Source organism: Leucopleurus acutus, assembly GCF_964270905.1.
Source record: "Leucopleurus acutus genome assembly, chromosome: 7".
In the NCBI taxonomy this organism is placed as follows: domain Eukaryota; kingdom Metazoa; phylum Chordata; class Mammalia; order Artiodactyla; family Delphinidae; genus Leucopleurus; species Leucopleurus acutus.
In genome coordinates, this window is record NC_139150.1 from 106,233,885 (window position 1) to 106,253,201 (window position 19,317).

Sequence of the window (19,317 nt, forward strand, 5' to 3'; positions counted from 1 at the left end):
GAAGAAAATGCTGTGTTATCCAATAAGGTCTTATTATCTGTTGATGATTTACAGGTAAGGTAGTTGTGTCATTTTTGCACATATGATTTCAAGATTAATCATTTGTGAATGCTTTAACCTTCATGATTATAGGATTTAGTTTAAGAAAGTATGTTCTGGACCTCGGGCCTTATCCAAGAAGGGTTTACATATCCAAGTGGGGTAAAATTTATTGTAAAATACGTTTACTATTATGGTCGAATAGTATGGTCTTTTAGAATGTCAGTTTATGAACTGAGGCATAATTCCTGAATTTAATTGTTCTTTTATGCTTCAGACATTGTCTGTGTTATTACAGTGTCAAAATTCTTCTCACATCATTTTCAATTACTGTTGGCCTGAGTCTGCATTCAGATTAGTAATTTGAAGTGAAAGATGTTCCTTATCCTGTGAACAGTTCTTCTGCTACATAGGAAAATTAATTCAGTTCTTACATGTTATCTTTTTCTGTTATAAAAGAATTGCTGGTATCATGGACTTAGATGACCTTTGTAGGTCATTTTAGCCATAATTTCATGATTATGTGCTTAAACTAGGTGACTTATAAGAAATAAAATTCGAAAATGACAGAATGTGTACCTTGTTTATGTTAATGCCACTGGAATATTGTTCTCAATATCCAAGAAAGCTTCTAATCTTGGCATTTTCTCAGTAAAATATTGTACCTTCAGTGTCATATGCATGATTTGATCCTGCTCATTATGCCACTATCATTCTGCTCTATAGGAGTCATACATTTTATTCTAGCAATTGTTGATCTTTTTACTTAAGGTATATCTTTGTATTAGGGACCTCTCTTGGTACAAGGCACAGACATCTAATTTAAACAAGGTGAAGCATAAAGGGAAGTTTATGCTCTTACATAACAATATAGCAAGAAGAGCAGGAGTGGACTTCCGTGGTGGTCCAGTGGTTAAGACTCTGCGCTTCCACTTCAGGGGGCACGGGTTCAACCCCTGGTGGGGAAGAAGAGCAGGGATGAGGTAGGGGCTTAGGAATGACTAGAACAAGGGATATGAACACTGTAGAACTTTCCCCTTTGCTCTGCATTTCTTAGTATGCCTGCTTTAGTTTCCTACAAACTAGCTTCTTCTGCATGGTGAGGAATATACCAGACTAACATCTTCCCACAGCTGAGCACAGTTACAGTGACTGTCCATCTTCCTTCTACTCTAACCTGAATATTTTGAGGAGAACAAGGCTTGGTTTCCTTGTGTGCCCACGCTGTTGGCCAGAAGGTAGGGTATTTTGAGTGACATCCCCAAGAACATGTGATTGGAAACAATGAGGCATTCTGTGCAGACAAAATAATAGGTGCCTTCTGTTATATCCTTTTATGACTTTGGATTAAAAATGTTTCCCATAGTCAAGGAATCTGAAATAACATAATATTACATTGCTTCAGATACTGTGGAATCTTTAGTTCTGGTAGTTCTAATATAAGCTTTAGGATGGCTACTTTTCAGTTAACAGGTTAAATTCTTGTAATTTATTTTAGTTTTATGCTAATATATACAGAGTGCTGTTCCATACAGAGAGACGTTTGAAGAATTATATACAGAATCCTATCTGCTCTGATATAAATGGGATAGGAGAATATCATAATTGATTTTTTTTGTCTGTATAATAAAACAGTCCTTGAAATCTCGTATCTAAACAAGGTCAGTTTATGGTGAATTTGGAAAGTATGAAGACCTTCAAAGCATGAAGTTAGCAATGGACAACTCCATTTTCAAGAGCAAAGAATAACGTACAGAAACCTGAATTTACCAAATCATTAAGTTAAGAGGTAAATTATTTGGATTACTAAAGGGATTTGGCAGCTACTTTAAAAAATTTTTTTATTTTTTATATTTTTGCGGTACGCGGGCCTCTCACCGCTGTGGCCCCTCCTGCCGCGGAGCACAGGCTCCGGACGCGCAGGCCCAGCGGCCATGGCTCACGGGCCCAGTCGCTCCGCGGCACGCGGGATCCTCCCGGACCAGGGCATGAACCCGTGTCCCCCGCATCGGCAGACGGACCCCGAACCACTGCGCCACCAGGGAAGCCCTTGGCAGCTACTTTTAAAAAGAACTTCCTAGGATTAAGAATTAATGTGTTACTAAGCACTTGATAGAAAGGACCAAGGGCTGAGGGTTAAGATAGAAACTAAAGTGTCAAGTGTCTCTTATAAGCCATTAGGAAAATGTTTACACAGCTTTTTCAACAAATTTTGAATGTAATATACCTACTGAAAAATGTACAAATCAGTAGTGTACAACTTGGTGAATGTTCACAGCTAATGTACCTATGTAATGTAACTAGCATAGAACAGAACATTACCAACACTTATAGCATTTTAATAATAGAGCATTTGTGTTAATAAGCAGGGTTCTTTTGACATCAGTTAGGAGAAAAAGTAAATGAGTTACTCTGGTTGAAAGTTTTTTTTTTTCTCTCTCTCCCAACTAGCTGATGATATGTTATGGGGGGTGTGGGGGAGGGGGTGGTATATGAAGCTAACAAGAAAATTAGCAGAGTACAGTTGTAATTGCCAAAGATTTAGAATAGCTAATAATTGGCAGCCGTCCAGGTGTCCGAAATAGAATGGCTAAACAAAACTGTGGTATATTCCTACAATGAAGTACTATTCAGTAATAAAAAGGAACAAACTGCTGATACATACAACATTGTAGATGAATCTCAAAAACTTTATACTGAAAGAAGCCTTACACAAAAGAGTACATAGAAGTTCCATTTAGATGAGGTTCTGGAACAGACAAAACTAATCTGTCATGGGAAAAAAATCTGAGCAGTGATTGCCTCTGAGGGAAGAGGACAGGGACTGACCAGGAAGGGGCATGAGGGAACTTCCTGGGGTGATGGTAATATTCTGTAACTTCATAGGGGTTTGAATTTCACAGGTGGATGTACTTCTCAGAACTCATAGATGGTAAACATAAGATTTTCATATTTTATTTTATCTAAATTTTACTTCAAGAGAAAAAATACCTGAACAAATACTGAGCTCTAATTAATGATATACATGTGGAAGTATTTAGGGGGAAGTGTACAGATGTCTGTAACTGATTTTGAAATGCATCAAAAGATGAGATGAATAGAGGGATGGATGCATAAAGGAATGGATGGATATGTAGTAAAGCAAGTAAAATGTTAATGGTAAAATCTAGGTCGTTAGTGTATGGGCATTCACTGTAAATTTATTTCAACTTTTCTCTGTGTTTAAAATTTTACATTATAAAACCTTGAAGGAAAAAAACTAGGCAATCAGGAAAGAATGTAATAGTCATGAAAACAGGACTTTTATGATGAATAGCTTGTCACAAATGAATATTGGAAGAGGGCAAAAGAAAATGTTTATAGGTATAAGGCAGATACTGTGGCCCATGGGCACAAATGACCTGCAGCATGTTATTTTAGGTCCACAAAATGTTTGTTTTTATTTTTAATGAGCCTGTCTCTAAAACTAGAACTGTTTCACATAAAAATTATAGATTTCTGCCTGCTTATTTTAATTTTATTTATTTTAAAATTTTATTTATTTATTTTTGCCTGCGTTGGGTTCTCTCTAGTTGCTGCCAGTGGGGCTACTCTTTGTTGTGGTGCGCGGGCTCTAGGCACGCGGGCTTCAGTAATTGTGGCATGTGGGCTCTACAGCACAGGTTCAGTAGTTGTGGCGCACGGGCTCATTTGCTCCGCGGCATGTGAGATCTTCCCGGACCAGGGATTGAACCTGTATCCCCTGCATTGGGAGGCGGATTCTCAACTGCTGCGCCACCAGGGAAGTCCCGCCTGCTATTTTTAAAAGGACTTAGAAGACAAAGCAGTCATTGCAATAGAATAGAGACTCCAAAGGTAGATACAGATTTTTGTGGAAATTTTGTATATGATAAAGGTGGCATTTCAGACCAGAGGAGAAGAGATGTATTACTCAGTAAAGCATATTGGACAAATGAGCTATCCATTTGGGAAAAGATAAAGCTCAAATCCTTTCACACTCATTAGGTAAATATAAATTCTAGATGGAGCAAAGATCTTAAATATAAAAAACTGTTACTAGAACCACTAGTCCATCAGTAGTTTTTATCTAAGTGGTTTAGGAGATTTAAAAAAGGACAAAAGCCTGTGTCCCATATCATTTGATTCCAGTAAGTCCTGCCATATATTGGAAAGCAGAATGATGCATGCTTTTGGAGTCAGTAAGGTTTAAATCTTTTCTATGTCTTTTTTTTTTTCCTATGTCTTAATCAGACTTGTTTGCAAGCTACAAAAGCATTGTGAGCCTTAGTTTCCTCAACAATCAATCAATCAATATAAAACTTAAAAGAAAAACTACAGAGGGTTGTCGTCAGGAACTGAGATTATATTACCTGAAACTCTTGCCCAATGCCTGCCTAGAGTGCATGTTCAATAAATTTTTAGTATAGAGGGATAGAGAAATAGATCTCCAACAGCTTAGGGGAACTGGCCCAGAGCAGCAGAAATTTACCTGGAAAGGATGAGAAAATTCTTTGACATTTATTTCCATCAGCAGGCACTTACTGAGAGCCTGCTGCATGCCATGCAACCTATTCGGCACTAGAACTATAAAAATAAAAATAGAAGAAATTCCCACTTAAAAAATCTTAAGAAAGTCAGGTTTTATAAGAAAGGAATTCAAGTAGTGAGAATTTTTATGATATTTGACAGCTCCCTTGAACTTAATATTGTTATTGACTCTGAGACATTTTCTGGTGTGCTACAGTATCTTGTGTTAGTTAAAGGAAGCATAATGGAGAAGCAATTTCCTAAGAAAAATGAATAGTTCAGTTTGGCCACAACCACGAAAGATCCATTTCTTGGGATAACTATTAAGAGAGAATACATTACAGAGATGAAATACTCATGAAATTGCAAAGTGGTGGGTGAAATGGTGCTTGATAAATTTTTTTGTGTGCCTCTCTTACTTTTCCATTTAAATATTCTTGCTGGTTATTAGTATTTCCTTGGGCTAAGCTTACCAAACTGTTTGTCTACAGTAAATGAAGTCACAGAGTTCCTAGGTCAGTTTTGCTGATAAAACAAAATATTCCTGTTATTATAATATGATAATAATAATGTCTTAATCATTTTCAGTAAAGAAGTTGATATAGAAATATTTTATCTTCTGTGCATTCTCAATACATAATGATACATTCTTTGGTAGATATTGTAAATAAAGGAACTTTAAAAAAATTTTTTTTGTTTTAGTTTGCTGGAAACCATGTCTCACTATACAGATGAACCCAGATTTACCATAGAGCAGATAGATCTGCTTCAGCGCCTTCGACGTACTGGAATGACTAAACATGAAATTCTCCATGCCTTGGAAACTTTGGACCGTCTTGATCAAGAGCATAGCGACAAGTTTGGAAGAAGGTCCACCTACGGAGGAAGTTCATATGGGAATACTACCAACAATGTTCCAGCATCTTCCTCTACAGCTACAGCTTCCACACAGACCCAGCATTCTGGAATGTCCCCATCACCTAGCAACAGTTATGATACCTCCCCACAGCCTTGTACTACCAATCAGAATGGGAGGGAGAATAACGAGCGATTATCCACATCCAATGGAAAGATGTCACCAACTCGCTACCATGCAAACAGCATGGGTCAGAGGTCATACAGTTTTGAAGCCTCAGAAGAGGACCTAGATGTAGATGATAAAGTAGAGGAATTAATGAGGTTAGTTCCTTTCTTATTCAGAGTCCTCCAAATGTTTATATTCTTAAGACTGATTTTGAGTAATGAAGCTGTATTTCAGCTCTTTACCTATAAGAACTGTGATGTCCCCTCCCCCTTTAGTGATAAAGAAAAAAATTAAAATTTTTATGTTTTTAATTCAAAAACATTTAATTTTCTTCTCTACTTAAGTTCTTTCTCTTTGCTGCTTGATAAGTCTTTTCCATTCTCTCTGTTATCAAAGCAAAGGTTAGCCTTCTCTTTATGGCTCTAATCACTAACATCTGAATTTTCTGCATTTCTAACAAACACATTATAATCCTTAAATCCATTGTAAGTACTTGTTCTGATAGGATGACTTTATCATGATACGTATACTCTTAATTTTTCCCTCCAACATGCCAATCAACAAAATAATTTTGAGCATCTATTTAAAAAGCAATGTTCTTAAGCAGAAAAATAGACATGGTTTCTACCCCTAAGAAGCTAAAGTTCTAATTTTAGCAATAGATGCCACACACACACACACACACACACACACGCACGCACACACGCACGCACACACAAATTTAATGTTATCTATTACAAAATAAGTGTAAACACTTAGAGTTTGAAACACTGAGAAAAGAAGTCGAGTTTCAACAGAGGTGATTAGGAGAGGCTTCACCCTGGACCTGGGACATTTTGAGGGCAGCACTGATGTGCTTTCCATTGTTGTGTCTCCAGGATCTAGAACTGTCCTTAGCACATGTTAAGGGCTTAATATGTCAATTGAATGGAGGAATTTGAGCTAAGCTTTAAAGGATAGCTTCTGTTTTGAAATATAGGAGCTTTATTTAAAGTTAAGGGAATGGTAACAGGTAGAAAAGGCAAGACATGATTAGTCTTATAAAAACTGCAGATTGGCTAGATATGGTAATAAGAATAGTATATTAAGAGGCAGTACAGATTTGGGGAAGATTTGAATTCCATATACATAATTTATGTTTAACTTGGTGGAAATTAAAGGAGTTCTTACAGGTCTGTAGGAAAGAGTTGATAAAAGCATTGTTTTCAGTAGATTATCGCTACTGTAGTGGGGAGGAGAGCCTGCAGGTAGATTAGTTACAGTATATATGAAAGAAACCGTAGCAGTAATTTGTGAAATAAAATTATAACCTATAATTATGAGTTGTAGTTCTTCTGTAAGACTTTAGGACTTGAAAATAGTATAATGGTGACTTAATACTGCCATATGGAACATCTATCCTATAGTACCACAAAGGTAAACTATCTTTTGAACAAACTGTCCTGAATTTATTTTTAGGGTGGAACTGCCATATAGGGAATTCTGGGCTAAACGGACTATTGTATCTATTGTGTCAGCCAAAAAGTTCGTTTGGTTAATGAATATGTTGTTCAATAAAGTTTTTGGTGGAAATGAAAAATGTCTTTTATTTTTACTTAAAACCGAATGAACTTTTTGGCCAATCCAATAGATTTCAACGTAATTCCTGTAATGAATAGTTTCATAGAGCAGCTACAGGACCCTATTATTTAAGCTTTGTGAAACTTAAAAATATAAAAGATCAGCTTGGCTTTTAATTCATTTTCACTTGCTTAAACAGCTGGCCAAAGTTTAGATGTTCCTTTTGAATTTAACATCTATATCACTGTCAAGATTAAGAGAGAGGACCATTTGGGCAAATAGAAGTTACTTTAGTAGTTAAAATGTAAGAAGGTTAGCTTTTAATTATGCTAGTAGAGTGAGTATCAACAATAAAATTTGTTAGAATGCTAGCCTGATTTTTGTTGTTGTTGCCGTCGTTAATCAGTTTTAATGAGCTTTAAAAACAATAGTTAGTTCCCAAATGTGTGTTAGCCTAACAAGAAATTTGGGACAAAAGTCCCTGGAAGATTGTCCAGAGTCTAAAACTTGACTATAATGATCTAAAAAATTGACTATTAACTCTAAGGTTATCATAGTGTTGTAGTTCAACTGTGTCCTCAAAATAAACAGAAAACCTATTTAGCCAGGACTAGGGTTTGTAGTTAAATCCAGCAATTACACACATTCAAGTGTCATCATTAGATATATATGTGTTTATAATTGTTATCAGTATTTAATTTACATACATCCTACCTTCTTGCATAGGTAGGATACTTTATGGCTTCTTTCTTAGAACTGCTCCTGTGGTGTCCTCTACTCATGTAGTGGTCTCGTTGAACCTTCTGGCTCTGTGGTCCTCTGCCATTGTGCCCTCACCCACATCTGCACTCTAACTTTGTGCCCACCTCTTGTTTTTCTCAAGTTTGCAAATAGTACCAATCCTTAGGTTTGAGGGAGAAGTTGATTACATGACTGGTTTCACTTTTAATCATTACAACCATGCTGTGTGTGAGGTAGAGCAGAGAAATTGAGATTCACAAAAATTAAGTAATTGACCCAAGAAAACTTAAATATTAAGTGGCAGAGCTGAATTCTAACCCATGTCTTTATTACCAGTGTGTCTGTCGCTGGTTATCTGTTGCCTCTGTAAATAAATTTTTCATGTGTGTAGATTTCAGTAAAATTTTAGGAATGGTGGTTAATGTAACTTAAGACAAAGTGTGAAAGCCATAATGGACTTATCCCCCACTCTTCCCCCACGTGATATTTGCCACGTCAAATCAATCACTTACTAGCCTAATGAGTTTTTATTTGGTAGAATGTTAGAGAAAGTTTTGGTAGTGAATCTTTCTGAGTACCCTGTGCCCACATAGGGCTACACTGCCCTTTGCCCACTCAACACTGTGGAGATATAGTGGGTTAGATTTGGTGGTCTCTAGGTGGGGAGAATGGATCCTTGAATGCCTTCCTGCCTCCTTTTCTACATGTGTCATATGTAATTCACCTCTTGTATGCTTACATTCCCCAACCTCCAGAGCACTCAGCCGTATGATAGAGCTTTCAAATTTCATAATCCACTGGGTCCACGAACTTAACTCCTAATAATTTCAAGGTATACAAAGGAGGCTTTTTTTTTTTTTTTTGTAAAACTTGATTAATTTGTAACTGTATCCCTGATTAGCTTGTTAAGAATCAGAAAGAGAGTAAATGCTACTTTTTCCATTTTTGGATTGATCAGGGTTAAAAAAAAATGAAAGGGAAACTAGAATATGAATTCTCAGCAAATTGTTGAATATAACATTTTAGGAAGGATTTTAAAGCCAGGAGCTAGAATAAAGCCCGATTTTCCATGTTAATATTTTTAAAAAGCATCTGTTAATATATATGTTTATATATAGGTGTATATGTACATCTGCTAATATAATAGTGTGTACCTATTAAAGTGTATCTGTCCTATTGTGTATATAGAAAATAACAATTGAAATGAGGCTTAATCAGAATTAATAAACAATGTCATATAAAAGATATTATTCCTAACTACCCACGTACTAAATTTTCATGAGTGTTTAGTATGTTATCTAGGATCCTGAGACTTTCTTCTGAGTTGGTTATCCATATGCCTAGTAATAGCTTATTTACTTGTGTAGGTAGGGATTTATGTTCTATAAGACATAATAATCAGTTACCATGTTGTTCACACAGATAGAATAGCTTTTGTTTTAACATTATCTTTTAAAATTCTAAATTATGCTTTATCTCCATGAGTAGAAATTAAAGTGAAAAGGTTTTTATTCATATGTGAAAGAATTTGTGTGTAATTATATTTTCCCACCTGTGAAATAGTCTGTCTTGGTAGGTATTGCTCCATCTCTGGAAGTCTTTGACATAGATGTCTACTTTAAAGGGTCCTACAGAATGTGTAGTGTATATCAACTAAGAGAATATGGAAGATCTTAAAGCGTACCACTTTTAAACATTCAGTCTTTAATAGCCTTTGTTCCAGAAAAGGAAATATTACCGTTTTGAGCTAGTATACATAACTCTCTTCCATTCTGTTTTGGGAAGCTTAAACATATTTGATATTAAGAATTTAGAGCTGTTTTATAAATTATCTAGATCAGGTTTTCCATTTTACAACCTTTTATCTTCAACTACAGATTTGTTCATTCATGGAACAAATTAAGCTCTATTATATGCAAACCCCATGATGAATAAGACACAATCTTTGTGCTAAAGGACTTTGTAGGCTAGTAGGAGAGATAAGACCAGATCAGGAGCAACTATAGTACAGAATAACATGTAATATATTCGCATGTGAGTAGTATAAACAAAATGGTAAAGTTAGTTATTGGAAGAAAAGATCTTTTTTAGCTCTGAGGATCAGGGAGAACTTCTCTGAATAGGTGGCAATTATTATTATTTTAAGATGTCTTTAAAAAGGGTAATTTCACGAAGAGGCATTACTGAGTGTATGTAAGTGGTTAGATACAAATAGAGTGGTAGCTTATCTTGGAAATAAACTGTAGAGTCAAAGAAAGATCAGCCTACACTTCACTTTTATTCCATAAGGCTGGAGGAGTAGAAATCATGAGAAGTGTGAGATTTTATAAGATAAGGGAGGAAAAGTGGATTCATTCTCCTTAAAGATGTCAAATTTTAGATGAAGAGAGGAAGTAAGGAATAGATGAAAGAGTTAAATTTGGAGTCAATGAAGGAGTTTTCACACCAGGAAATTGGTGACTTCACAGGGTACAGTGTGGACAACATTAGGAGAGGCAGGTCGTTAAAGAAGGTGGAATGAGTGAGGGGGAATATGTGAAAGTTTAAAGAACAAATTTAACCCAGTAGAATGGAAGTTTTTGAAATACATAAGAGAACTGGACACAGTGAAAGTTAAATGCTGTTACTATTTGAAAATACCTAGTGTAACCAACCAAATGACACAACACTTGTATCTAAATTGACTGTATAGAAGTCTTTTCATGGTGCTTTAAAATACCCAATGCAGATGTTTACTTCAGTCTTACATACTTAGAGCAGATCGTTTGTTTATTCTTTTCCTGGGATTCTTTCCAGGGTATTATAAAATAATAGTCATTGTTTATGTAGTGCTTTTACAGTTTCAAAAAGTTTTACATTGAAGAATTTAAAAATTTTTTATACTATATACACGCACACATTTGATATTAAACTTTGTTTAAATTTAATTTCACTGCTTGGAGAAAAATCTTAAAAGGCTTGTGGTGGGGGGTATTAATGTTCTCATTTTACCAGATGATGCAACCAGCTTTATTAAATGACTTGCCCAAGCACACTCTTATCTTTTAAGTTTTATGTTTTTCTTCAACTTGAAAAAGCTTCTCTCTGGTAAAGCAGTTGAGTAAAGCGGTTTTTTTGGTTCTTTTAAAACTCATTGTGGGTGCTTAGAAACTTGCCAAGGATCTAAAAATATAGTCTCTGAGAGAGGGTAAGTGAACTGCTGCTCTCTTGCAGACTTTTTGGGGTTCCTTCTGTCTTGCTGCAGTCCTTGGTAATATCATACTGCAGGGCTGTGAATAATTCACAAACCGGATATGCCCTACTGGAATATTGCGTGTTATCTCCTCTTTGTGACTTAGTCTCTAGGTGAAATTGATTTTAAATAAATTGATTTAAATTCCAATTTAAATCAGTAATCAAGAAAATACCATTTAATCATTTTCCCCACAGAAGCACATTTTTATTTAACCTTAATAGATAGTCTCTTAAACTCAGTTTTCATTTTCCTAGAGGGACATTCTATACATTGAAATGCAATGCTTTATTTAAATTTTTTCAGGTTAATTTTGCATCTGTATCAGAAACCAAATGATTTGGTTGTTTTATTTACATAAGCCAATTGAAATAGATACTGCTGAAGTTTATCTTGCTCTACTGATTGTTGATGGATATTTGACAGCCATATGATAATGTAGACAGTTATTTTGTTTGACATTAAAATGTATTTCTTTGTGCCTTTTTCTTTCAGATACATAATTTTTAAATGAGAATGATACTTTTCAAAGAATCAAATATAAATAAGCATTGTGGAAGGAATCTAGGGAGTATCTAGATCAGTATGAGAAATTTCAAATATTGGATTAGGCAGTGGCCTCTTTCATTTCTTTCTTTGGGAATCTTTTTGATTAGGATTTCCAGCCAGTAGATGAGGAGTAGACTGGAGCTCCAGGTTGGAAGCTGTCCCTACTATCACTTCTCTGCTCTTTTCCAGAATTCCTCAAAGGGAGCATGGAATTCACCAACAGAGTGTACAGCTCCTCCTCAGCAAAGGACTGCAAATCTGCTCTGAGTGAATCACAGCTGATTCTTAGGGGATAGGATACTTTCTTTCCTTGTTCCAAATAATCTGTAGAGAGACTTGAGCTCCTATAAGGAGTCTGTGGATCATTCACAAAATGATTTGTAAAGATGTCATGATCCCTTTGTCTCAGATCAGGGGTTCACAAACTTTTTCTGTAAAGGGTTAGATGGAAAACATTTTAGACTTCGTGGCCAAGAGGCAAAGTCGATATAATATAGATACTTACATACAAGAGAGAAAACAAATGATCACAAATTTTTATTTGTAAAATTCAATATAGAATAATTAATAATTGAATACGATTTTTAAAATACAGGCCTACTAATGAGAAGAATGGAATTTTTTGGTGGGGAGAGGATAATATTTTGCTTACTTCATGTTCAAAGTTAGTATTCCCTGTCCTCAAATTGATTGTGAATGTTCATCTGTGAAAACTATTCCTAGCTCATAGGTTGTATAAAAACAGGTGGGAGGCCAGATTAGTCCATGGGCCATAGTTGCTGACCCCCTGTGTTAGACCATAAATTGCCACTCTTCTGTTACTTTTGAGCTTGAATGAAGTTCCATTTATGTAATCCTTTTGAACATTCAAAGAGAAATTGGTCTTTAAGGCTTTAAGTATAATTTTTACTGAAGTATTCTGTTTGTTCTGGTGGAGAAACAGAAGTCTTGCCATTCATTGTCATTCTAGTGAATGTCTAGTCTTTTGAGAATTTGTTGAATTTTTAAATAAGTAAAAATTTATAAGGCATCTAGTGAAGGAAAAATTAGGTCTATAATATGTAATCCCAAGGACACAAAATATAGTGTAGTTTTAAGTATTAAGCATTCTGTATATTACATGTACTAGGAAATTAATGTCTTTTATATTAAAATTTTATATTCAACCCATCCTGCTTAAAATTTTTTTGGTTTATTCAGGACAAAGAAGGCGAATTAAAAGGCAGAGCCTTCTTAAAATGGCTAATAATTTAGCAGTTGTGAGAATGATGATTTCTATTCCTTTAACAAAGGTTTTCAAATGAACTGAACATTATTTATGCAGTTGCATAGTTAACATGCGAAACCACAATCTACTCACAACTGATTTTTGTTGTTGTTGTTGCTTTTTATTTTTCTAGGATTTCTGTCTGTGTAAGATATATTCATTACCCAGTAATGAAACTTTGTATATACCATATGGCAGCCTTGTTCCTAATGTGAATTATAAACAGCATGCGATTAACCGTCCTCTGGTATGAGACTTATATCTACTGTGGCATTCACTAAAGCGTCTGTCTGATGGTGTGATGTTTTAGGACTTGAATATTTGGTGTTTCTTGGTTTGTTTTAATTTCATATTTTCACACAAGCTTGGTCTGTTTACCTTTATTTTTGTGTCCTTTCTTTCTGTGTTCTCCCCACCTCTCTGCTTCACCTTTCTTAGCAAAGATGAGGATTTCTACCTTCAACATACATTGTTGGTCTTGTCTTCTGTTTTTGTTAGGAGGGACAGCAGTGTGATAAAAGAGGAAATCAAAGCCTTTCTTGCCAATCGGAGGATTTCCCAAGCAGTTGTTGCACAGGTAACAGGTAAGAGCTGAAGAGCCCTTTATTCTGGAATCTTGTCTAGTCTCTGCCTTCTGGTGCAGATGTTGGAATATTGCTTGCATTTCTGCATTGCAGTGCAGATCTGTCAGCTTAGGCATAATAATGTATGCCTGTGATTTAAAACCCATTGTCTCCGACATCTTGGAACTTCTCCAGTGACTTTTTTTTTTACTTGTGCTTGTAAATTTTACAGCATTTGTAATAAGCACAAAATTCCCTATTTTATGGCTAAAAAAGGATTCTCTGGTTTTCTTGTAATTGTGACAGAGCTTATGACACATGCACATCCAACTGCTATCTACATTTCATATTTTTAAAAGCTTCACAGTCCTCCAAATCCAATCCCTGATTTTACCAATTAAAAAATGATTCATGAGAGTAAAGGAAGTTGTGTTTTTTCAACCACTTTTCTATATGTGAAAGCTTTCCTCAAAGCATTACTGAGAAGATAAGAATTACCAGTGTCTTCTCTTTGTTTTTTATATCCCATCCCATTACCCACCCCACCGCAGCCCCATCCTGAGTATGTGGTGTATATGTGTCATTCTCTATTCAGATTGCATTTTTTATGGAGTTCTTGAATTTTGGGGTAGCATGTGTTTTCTTTGTTGGTCTGTAGTCTTCCTTTCTTGGATATCAATGATTTATAAGACCTTAATAAAATCAGCTATGTCTTAGTCATGAGAGGAACCAGAAACTCTTTCAACTACATGTTGTAGTTGATACATTGTTGTGTGTTGTACATTGATGGATATGAAAATTAATTTGTTCCTCCCCTTCCTTTTTTTAACATGCCACTAGCAGCTCTGTGACTTCGGGCTTTTTAGCCTCTGCACCTCAGTTTCTTACTTCTACAATGATATAGTTGGATCTGATCTTTAACAGTACCTTCCAATTTTAAGATACTATTTCTATTCTCTAGACATTGATACATATTGAAGCTCATTTACCTAAACGGTTGTTATTGACCATTTATTTGGTTAAAAATGAAACTTGAGATTTCAGAAGTCTTAAATTTCACCCCAAGAATCTAAGGTCAGCCAATTTTAATATGTGTGTAACATATTACACTAGTAATGTATTTTTATAAATGACACTTCCGTTCGTGGTAAAAAAAAAAAAATTAATTAAAGGCATGTCCCTTCGCCTAGAAATCTTAAACAAAAGGACAGTGTGTGAATTTAATTTTTATAATCTTCAGTTGTTTTTCAGTAGGATATTTAAAATAAATTGTTACCTTTATCTTCAAGGATTAAGGCATGGTGCTAAGGGCATTGTAAGGGCAAGTTAAGTGGGTTTTACCAAAACCCACTGATGTGCACTATGGAAAGATGGAGCGTTGTCTTTCAGGACTTTTATTTCAGCCCCCAAGATTAGTAGCAATAGTATCTTCTAGCTTGTCAACCTCAAAAAAAAAAAAGACAAAATCGTACTGTTATAGACAGCATTATAAAGTTGATTTTGCCCAAGTGGAAATATTTCTGAATGTCTTGAATACCCCGAATCTTGAATCATCTTGGACTTTTTAAATAATATCTTTTGAAACCCATCAGACGTTGATGCAAATTATAATAAAATACCTTTAAAAGGAATTTCTTAGCCATATCTAAAGCATTAGTTATACCATTCATCAAATCCTGCCTTTTTGGGGTTTTTGTTTGTCTGTTTGTTTTGTTTTTTCTATTCAATATTTTTCCTTAAGTTTTTTTAAAACTTATTTTATACTGGAGTATAGCCAATTAACAATGTTGTGATAGTTTCAGGTGTACAGCAAAGGGACTCAGCCATACATATACATGTATCCATTCTCCCCAGTACTGCCTTTTGGAAAGGGAAATTAAAAGATGTTTTAGCATCTTGCTACTCAAAATGTAATCCATGGGACAGCAATATTGGAAGCTTATTAGAAATGTAAAGATACAGAGTATCATGCTATACCTACTGAATCAGAATTTACATTTTAACCAGATCTCCACATGATCTGGGTGTGAGAAGTGCAGTTCTAGGAGACTGGTAAGCTTTCCTGATGCTAATTTCAATGGATTGGCACTGGTTAACATTGCCCCAGTCAGTGACAGTCATCATGATGCCATCTCCTGTTTTTGAAAGCAAGAGTTGAAATTTTTACACAGGTATTATCTGTTATAACACATGGACTTTTCTTTTGCCACTGTAATCATAAGATTTGGTACTGTTAAAACTTCTTGCCCCCATTTCTGCCTCACCCCAACTTATTCTTCCTCCTCTTCATTCCTAGTCCAAAAGCTGGTTCACTTCCCCTTGATCAGATATCTTTAATGGTTCTCCATTGTCTAGAAAATGAAACGCTTTATAATCTACTCCAGCCTTCTCTTTATATCCTTCTCCTTTTCAGTATAATCCCTAGCTGGATTCAGCTATGTGCCATTTTAGTATTCTGGTTACCTGGATGCTAATAAATCGTTGATTGTGCCTAGGATACCTTCACCTCCTCACCTTGGTCTTATCAATTCCTGTTTATCAACATTACCTCAGTTATTATCCTCATTCTGACTTCTTTGATCACTTTAGCCCATGTAGACCTCTCTTTTTTCTGAAATTAATACACTTAGTTTACCACCCTGAGATATTAAACCTCATTTCAGTTCTGCATTTTATAGTAGTATTCTTTAAAAGCAGAGATCTTTCTTAGACATGCTCAAAGAGTCTAGCATTGCACATACTCTCTGAAGATCTCATGTTTACCTAGAAAGGGAGTATTGGTGAAGCTAACACAAGCTACACATGTGAAAATTTATCCAGTATGACTTTGTCCAGTGGTGTTCCTCCTCTAGAAATATTAATTTGCTCAACAAATGCAGCATTAATTCCTACCCTTAAGAAATTTTTATTTTTCTTTTATCTACTTTAATTCAATTATTTACATAAGGCAGGGGAATGAGGATGATTTATAACCAGATTGGTTCATTGTCCCTTTGGTCAACTAACTGAATTCATGTATTTCTCATGTATTACTGTGTTACATTTTCACCCAGCCTGTCTAGCCATCAAACTAAACTCAGGGGCAGTGCTTTTCATTCCAGAAAAGACATCCGGCTAGAGAATGGTGAGTTAGTGAGAATCAGTATGAAGCTTGGCCCTCATAACTGGCCCACCTGAGATAGAGTGGCCCGAGTGAGGAAGCCTTCCAGGTGCCCAGGGCTCACTCCTTGGGGTACCTGATTAATATATAGGCACATTTTTCTGTCTAAACAAATTAATCAAGTGTATCTTAAAAGAATGTGTACCTGGTGAAATCTACCACAAAATAAAGTTTAGGATATGGTGCTCTGGAATCTGTCCTGTATTGGAGTCTCTTAAAGTCAGTTAAGTTTAACTATATTATGTGAAATAATGAAATAAATCAACCTTGGGATAAAAATGAGAACGAGTGGTGCATAACAAAAGGAAATGCTAAATAAAAATGTGTAGTGAGGTGCAAAATTATAACACATGGGCTTGTTCCAGAAACAAAATACAGAGGCTTCTTTTTATAGATTTGGAGGATTTCTATAATAAGATAAACAAGAAGTTCATGGGTGGGGTCTGTATAAATAATATCCTACTGATAGGAAAAATGACAGTATAAACAGGATATAACAACAGTGCCTGCTGAATTTCCCAGCATGTTATTTGTAGCTTTTTTCACAGAGTCACAGCTGCTCCCACCAAGGGTGGATTTTTACCTCTGTAAGAGGTCGAGCAACTTTCTAAATTCTCACTAACAGTGGTGGGGTGGGGAACATACATAGCCTTTGCTTTAGTAATAAATATGTATGTTTTATATTCACTTTCAGGGTGAAACATTTTCTTGGGCTATTAGAATTCTTAAAACATGATTTTCTTTTTAAATGACCTCTGGGAAAAATCACGCTGGCAGAATAAATGAGTAAATGGGCAATGCTTGAGTGAGTGCTTATCAGCTAAATAAATATACTAATTAGATTCATGTCCTCTTAAAAAATAAATAAGTGAAAGAAGAAAAATTAATCATCTCTGAATTTTAAGAAATTTATCATGATTCTGTTTTCTTGAATGATAGCAGTATAATGGAAAAGTGACCATTAAACTTTTTTTTTTTTTTTTGACCATTAAACTTTTGAATCCCAAAATTCTAGTCCTTCTGTCAAATAGCCTTGTGATCCAGGACAAATCACGTAACTTCTCGGAGCCTCAGTTTCTTTATTTATAAGACGAGGGGTTTGACCAAATGTTTTCCAAGTATCTTTTCTAGTTGTCAAATTTCCGTTCTGTTTTTAAACTGTTAAGTACATTTAACAAGTATGCATGTTACCCCTATCTAGTGACTCTCATTCCCAAAATGTAAGAATTTGTATAAAGAGAAGCTCTGAAACAGTTTCAGAAGTGTTCCAGCTGTATTCAGATCACTTCCCTTTTCTTAGTTATCTTTAAAATGAAGAGTAAAAGCACTATGTATTCAATTTAATTATGATAATTTCTTTACAAAGTAGAACTTCAGACCAGACACTAAAAACCAACTAAAATGTCAGTATACCTTTTTTTAAAAATAGACTTTATGTTTTAGAGTAGTTTTAGGTTCACAGCAAAAGTGAACAGAAAGTATAGAGAGTTCCCATATACCTCCTGCCCCTCCACACACACACAGCCTTCCCTACTCTCAGCATCTTGCGCTAGAGTGGTACTTTATTATAATATGAACCTACGTTGTCACCCAAAGTCCATAGTTTACTTTAGGTATAGATAGTTTTGTACATTCTATGGGTCTTGAAAAAAGTGTAATGACTAGTATCTACCATTATAGTATCAGAAGATGATACTGTAGTTTAATTGCCTGAAAATCCTCTGTACTCCACCTATTCATCCTTCCCTCTCTCTCCCCTAACCCTTGGCAACTGCTAATCTTTTTGCTGTCTCCATAGTTTTGCCTTTTCCAGAATGTTATCATATTCTTTTCAGGTTGGCTTCTTTCACTTAATAATATGTATTTAAGGGTCTTTAATGTCTTTTCGTGGCTTGATAGTTCATTTCTTTTTAGTGCTAAGTAATATTCCATTGTCCAGATGTACCACAGTTTATCCATTCACCTACTGAAGGACATCTTGGTTGCTTTCAAGTTTCGGCAATTATGAATAAAGCAGCTCTAAACAAGTAGAATTTATATCTATATTAGAAAAGCAGTGTTGGTAGGGCATAAATCACAGACTATGGTATTGTCCTATTATAATACAACCAAGCATAATTATAATGCTTATTTAACAAGATTTTATCAATTCCTACCTAATGAATTTTACTAGTTTTATGTAGAGCTCCACTATGAAGGCTATTATCTGTATAAAATGCACAGATTTCTGTATATGAGATGGGACTTGTGTCTCCAAATTGAAAAGGTTTAGAGCTTTAATTTCTATTAGGAGAAAACTTCTTTTCAAATATAAATGTTTTTGCAGAGTGCATTTTAGGATTTTCCCTTGTCTTGCAGCCTCTGAAGAATAAGAACAGATGTTGTCCTATGGTTCAAAAAATTCTTACTTTTATTCTCATTTTCTTCTATGTTCTGCAGTTTGTTGCCAAACTGTTTTCTTGTAAACATAACACATAAGGTTACCTATCTTTTCCGTAGGAAAAAATCCAGGCTATATATCTGAATACCCATATTTTCTCACTTTGATGATGGCTCTGAAAAATTGGAGTGAAAATAATTTCAGAGGACACTCTTTGTTGTTAGAAAATCAGTTTTCTACAATTCTTGAAATTTATTGTCCTACCAGGGCTTTTA

General features: G+C 35.2%; 1 protein-coding gene across 10 annotated transcripts in view; it reads left to right on the top strand.

The window, feature by feature from the left end:
- Window positions 1–19,317, top strand: part of HMBOX1 (homeobox containing 1) — a 178,141-nt gene that overhangs the window by 85,340 nt on the left and 73,484 nt on the right. For 9 of the 10 annotated variants that reach the window (XM_082842632.1, XM_082842637.1, XM_082842634.1 and 6 more), the window contains exons 3-4: window positions 5,269–5,745; window positions 13,438–13,523. In XM_082842632.1, the coding sequence (XP_082698758.1) occupies window positions 5,269–5,745; window positions 13,438–13,523 (563 nt within the window). Of the gene's footprint in view, window positions 1–3,828; window positions 3,895–5,268; window positions 5,746–13,437; window positions 13,524–19,317 lie in introns of those variants that run through there. The other variant, XM_082842636.1, reaches the window with a different exon arrangement.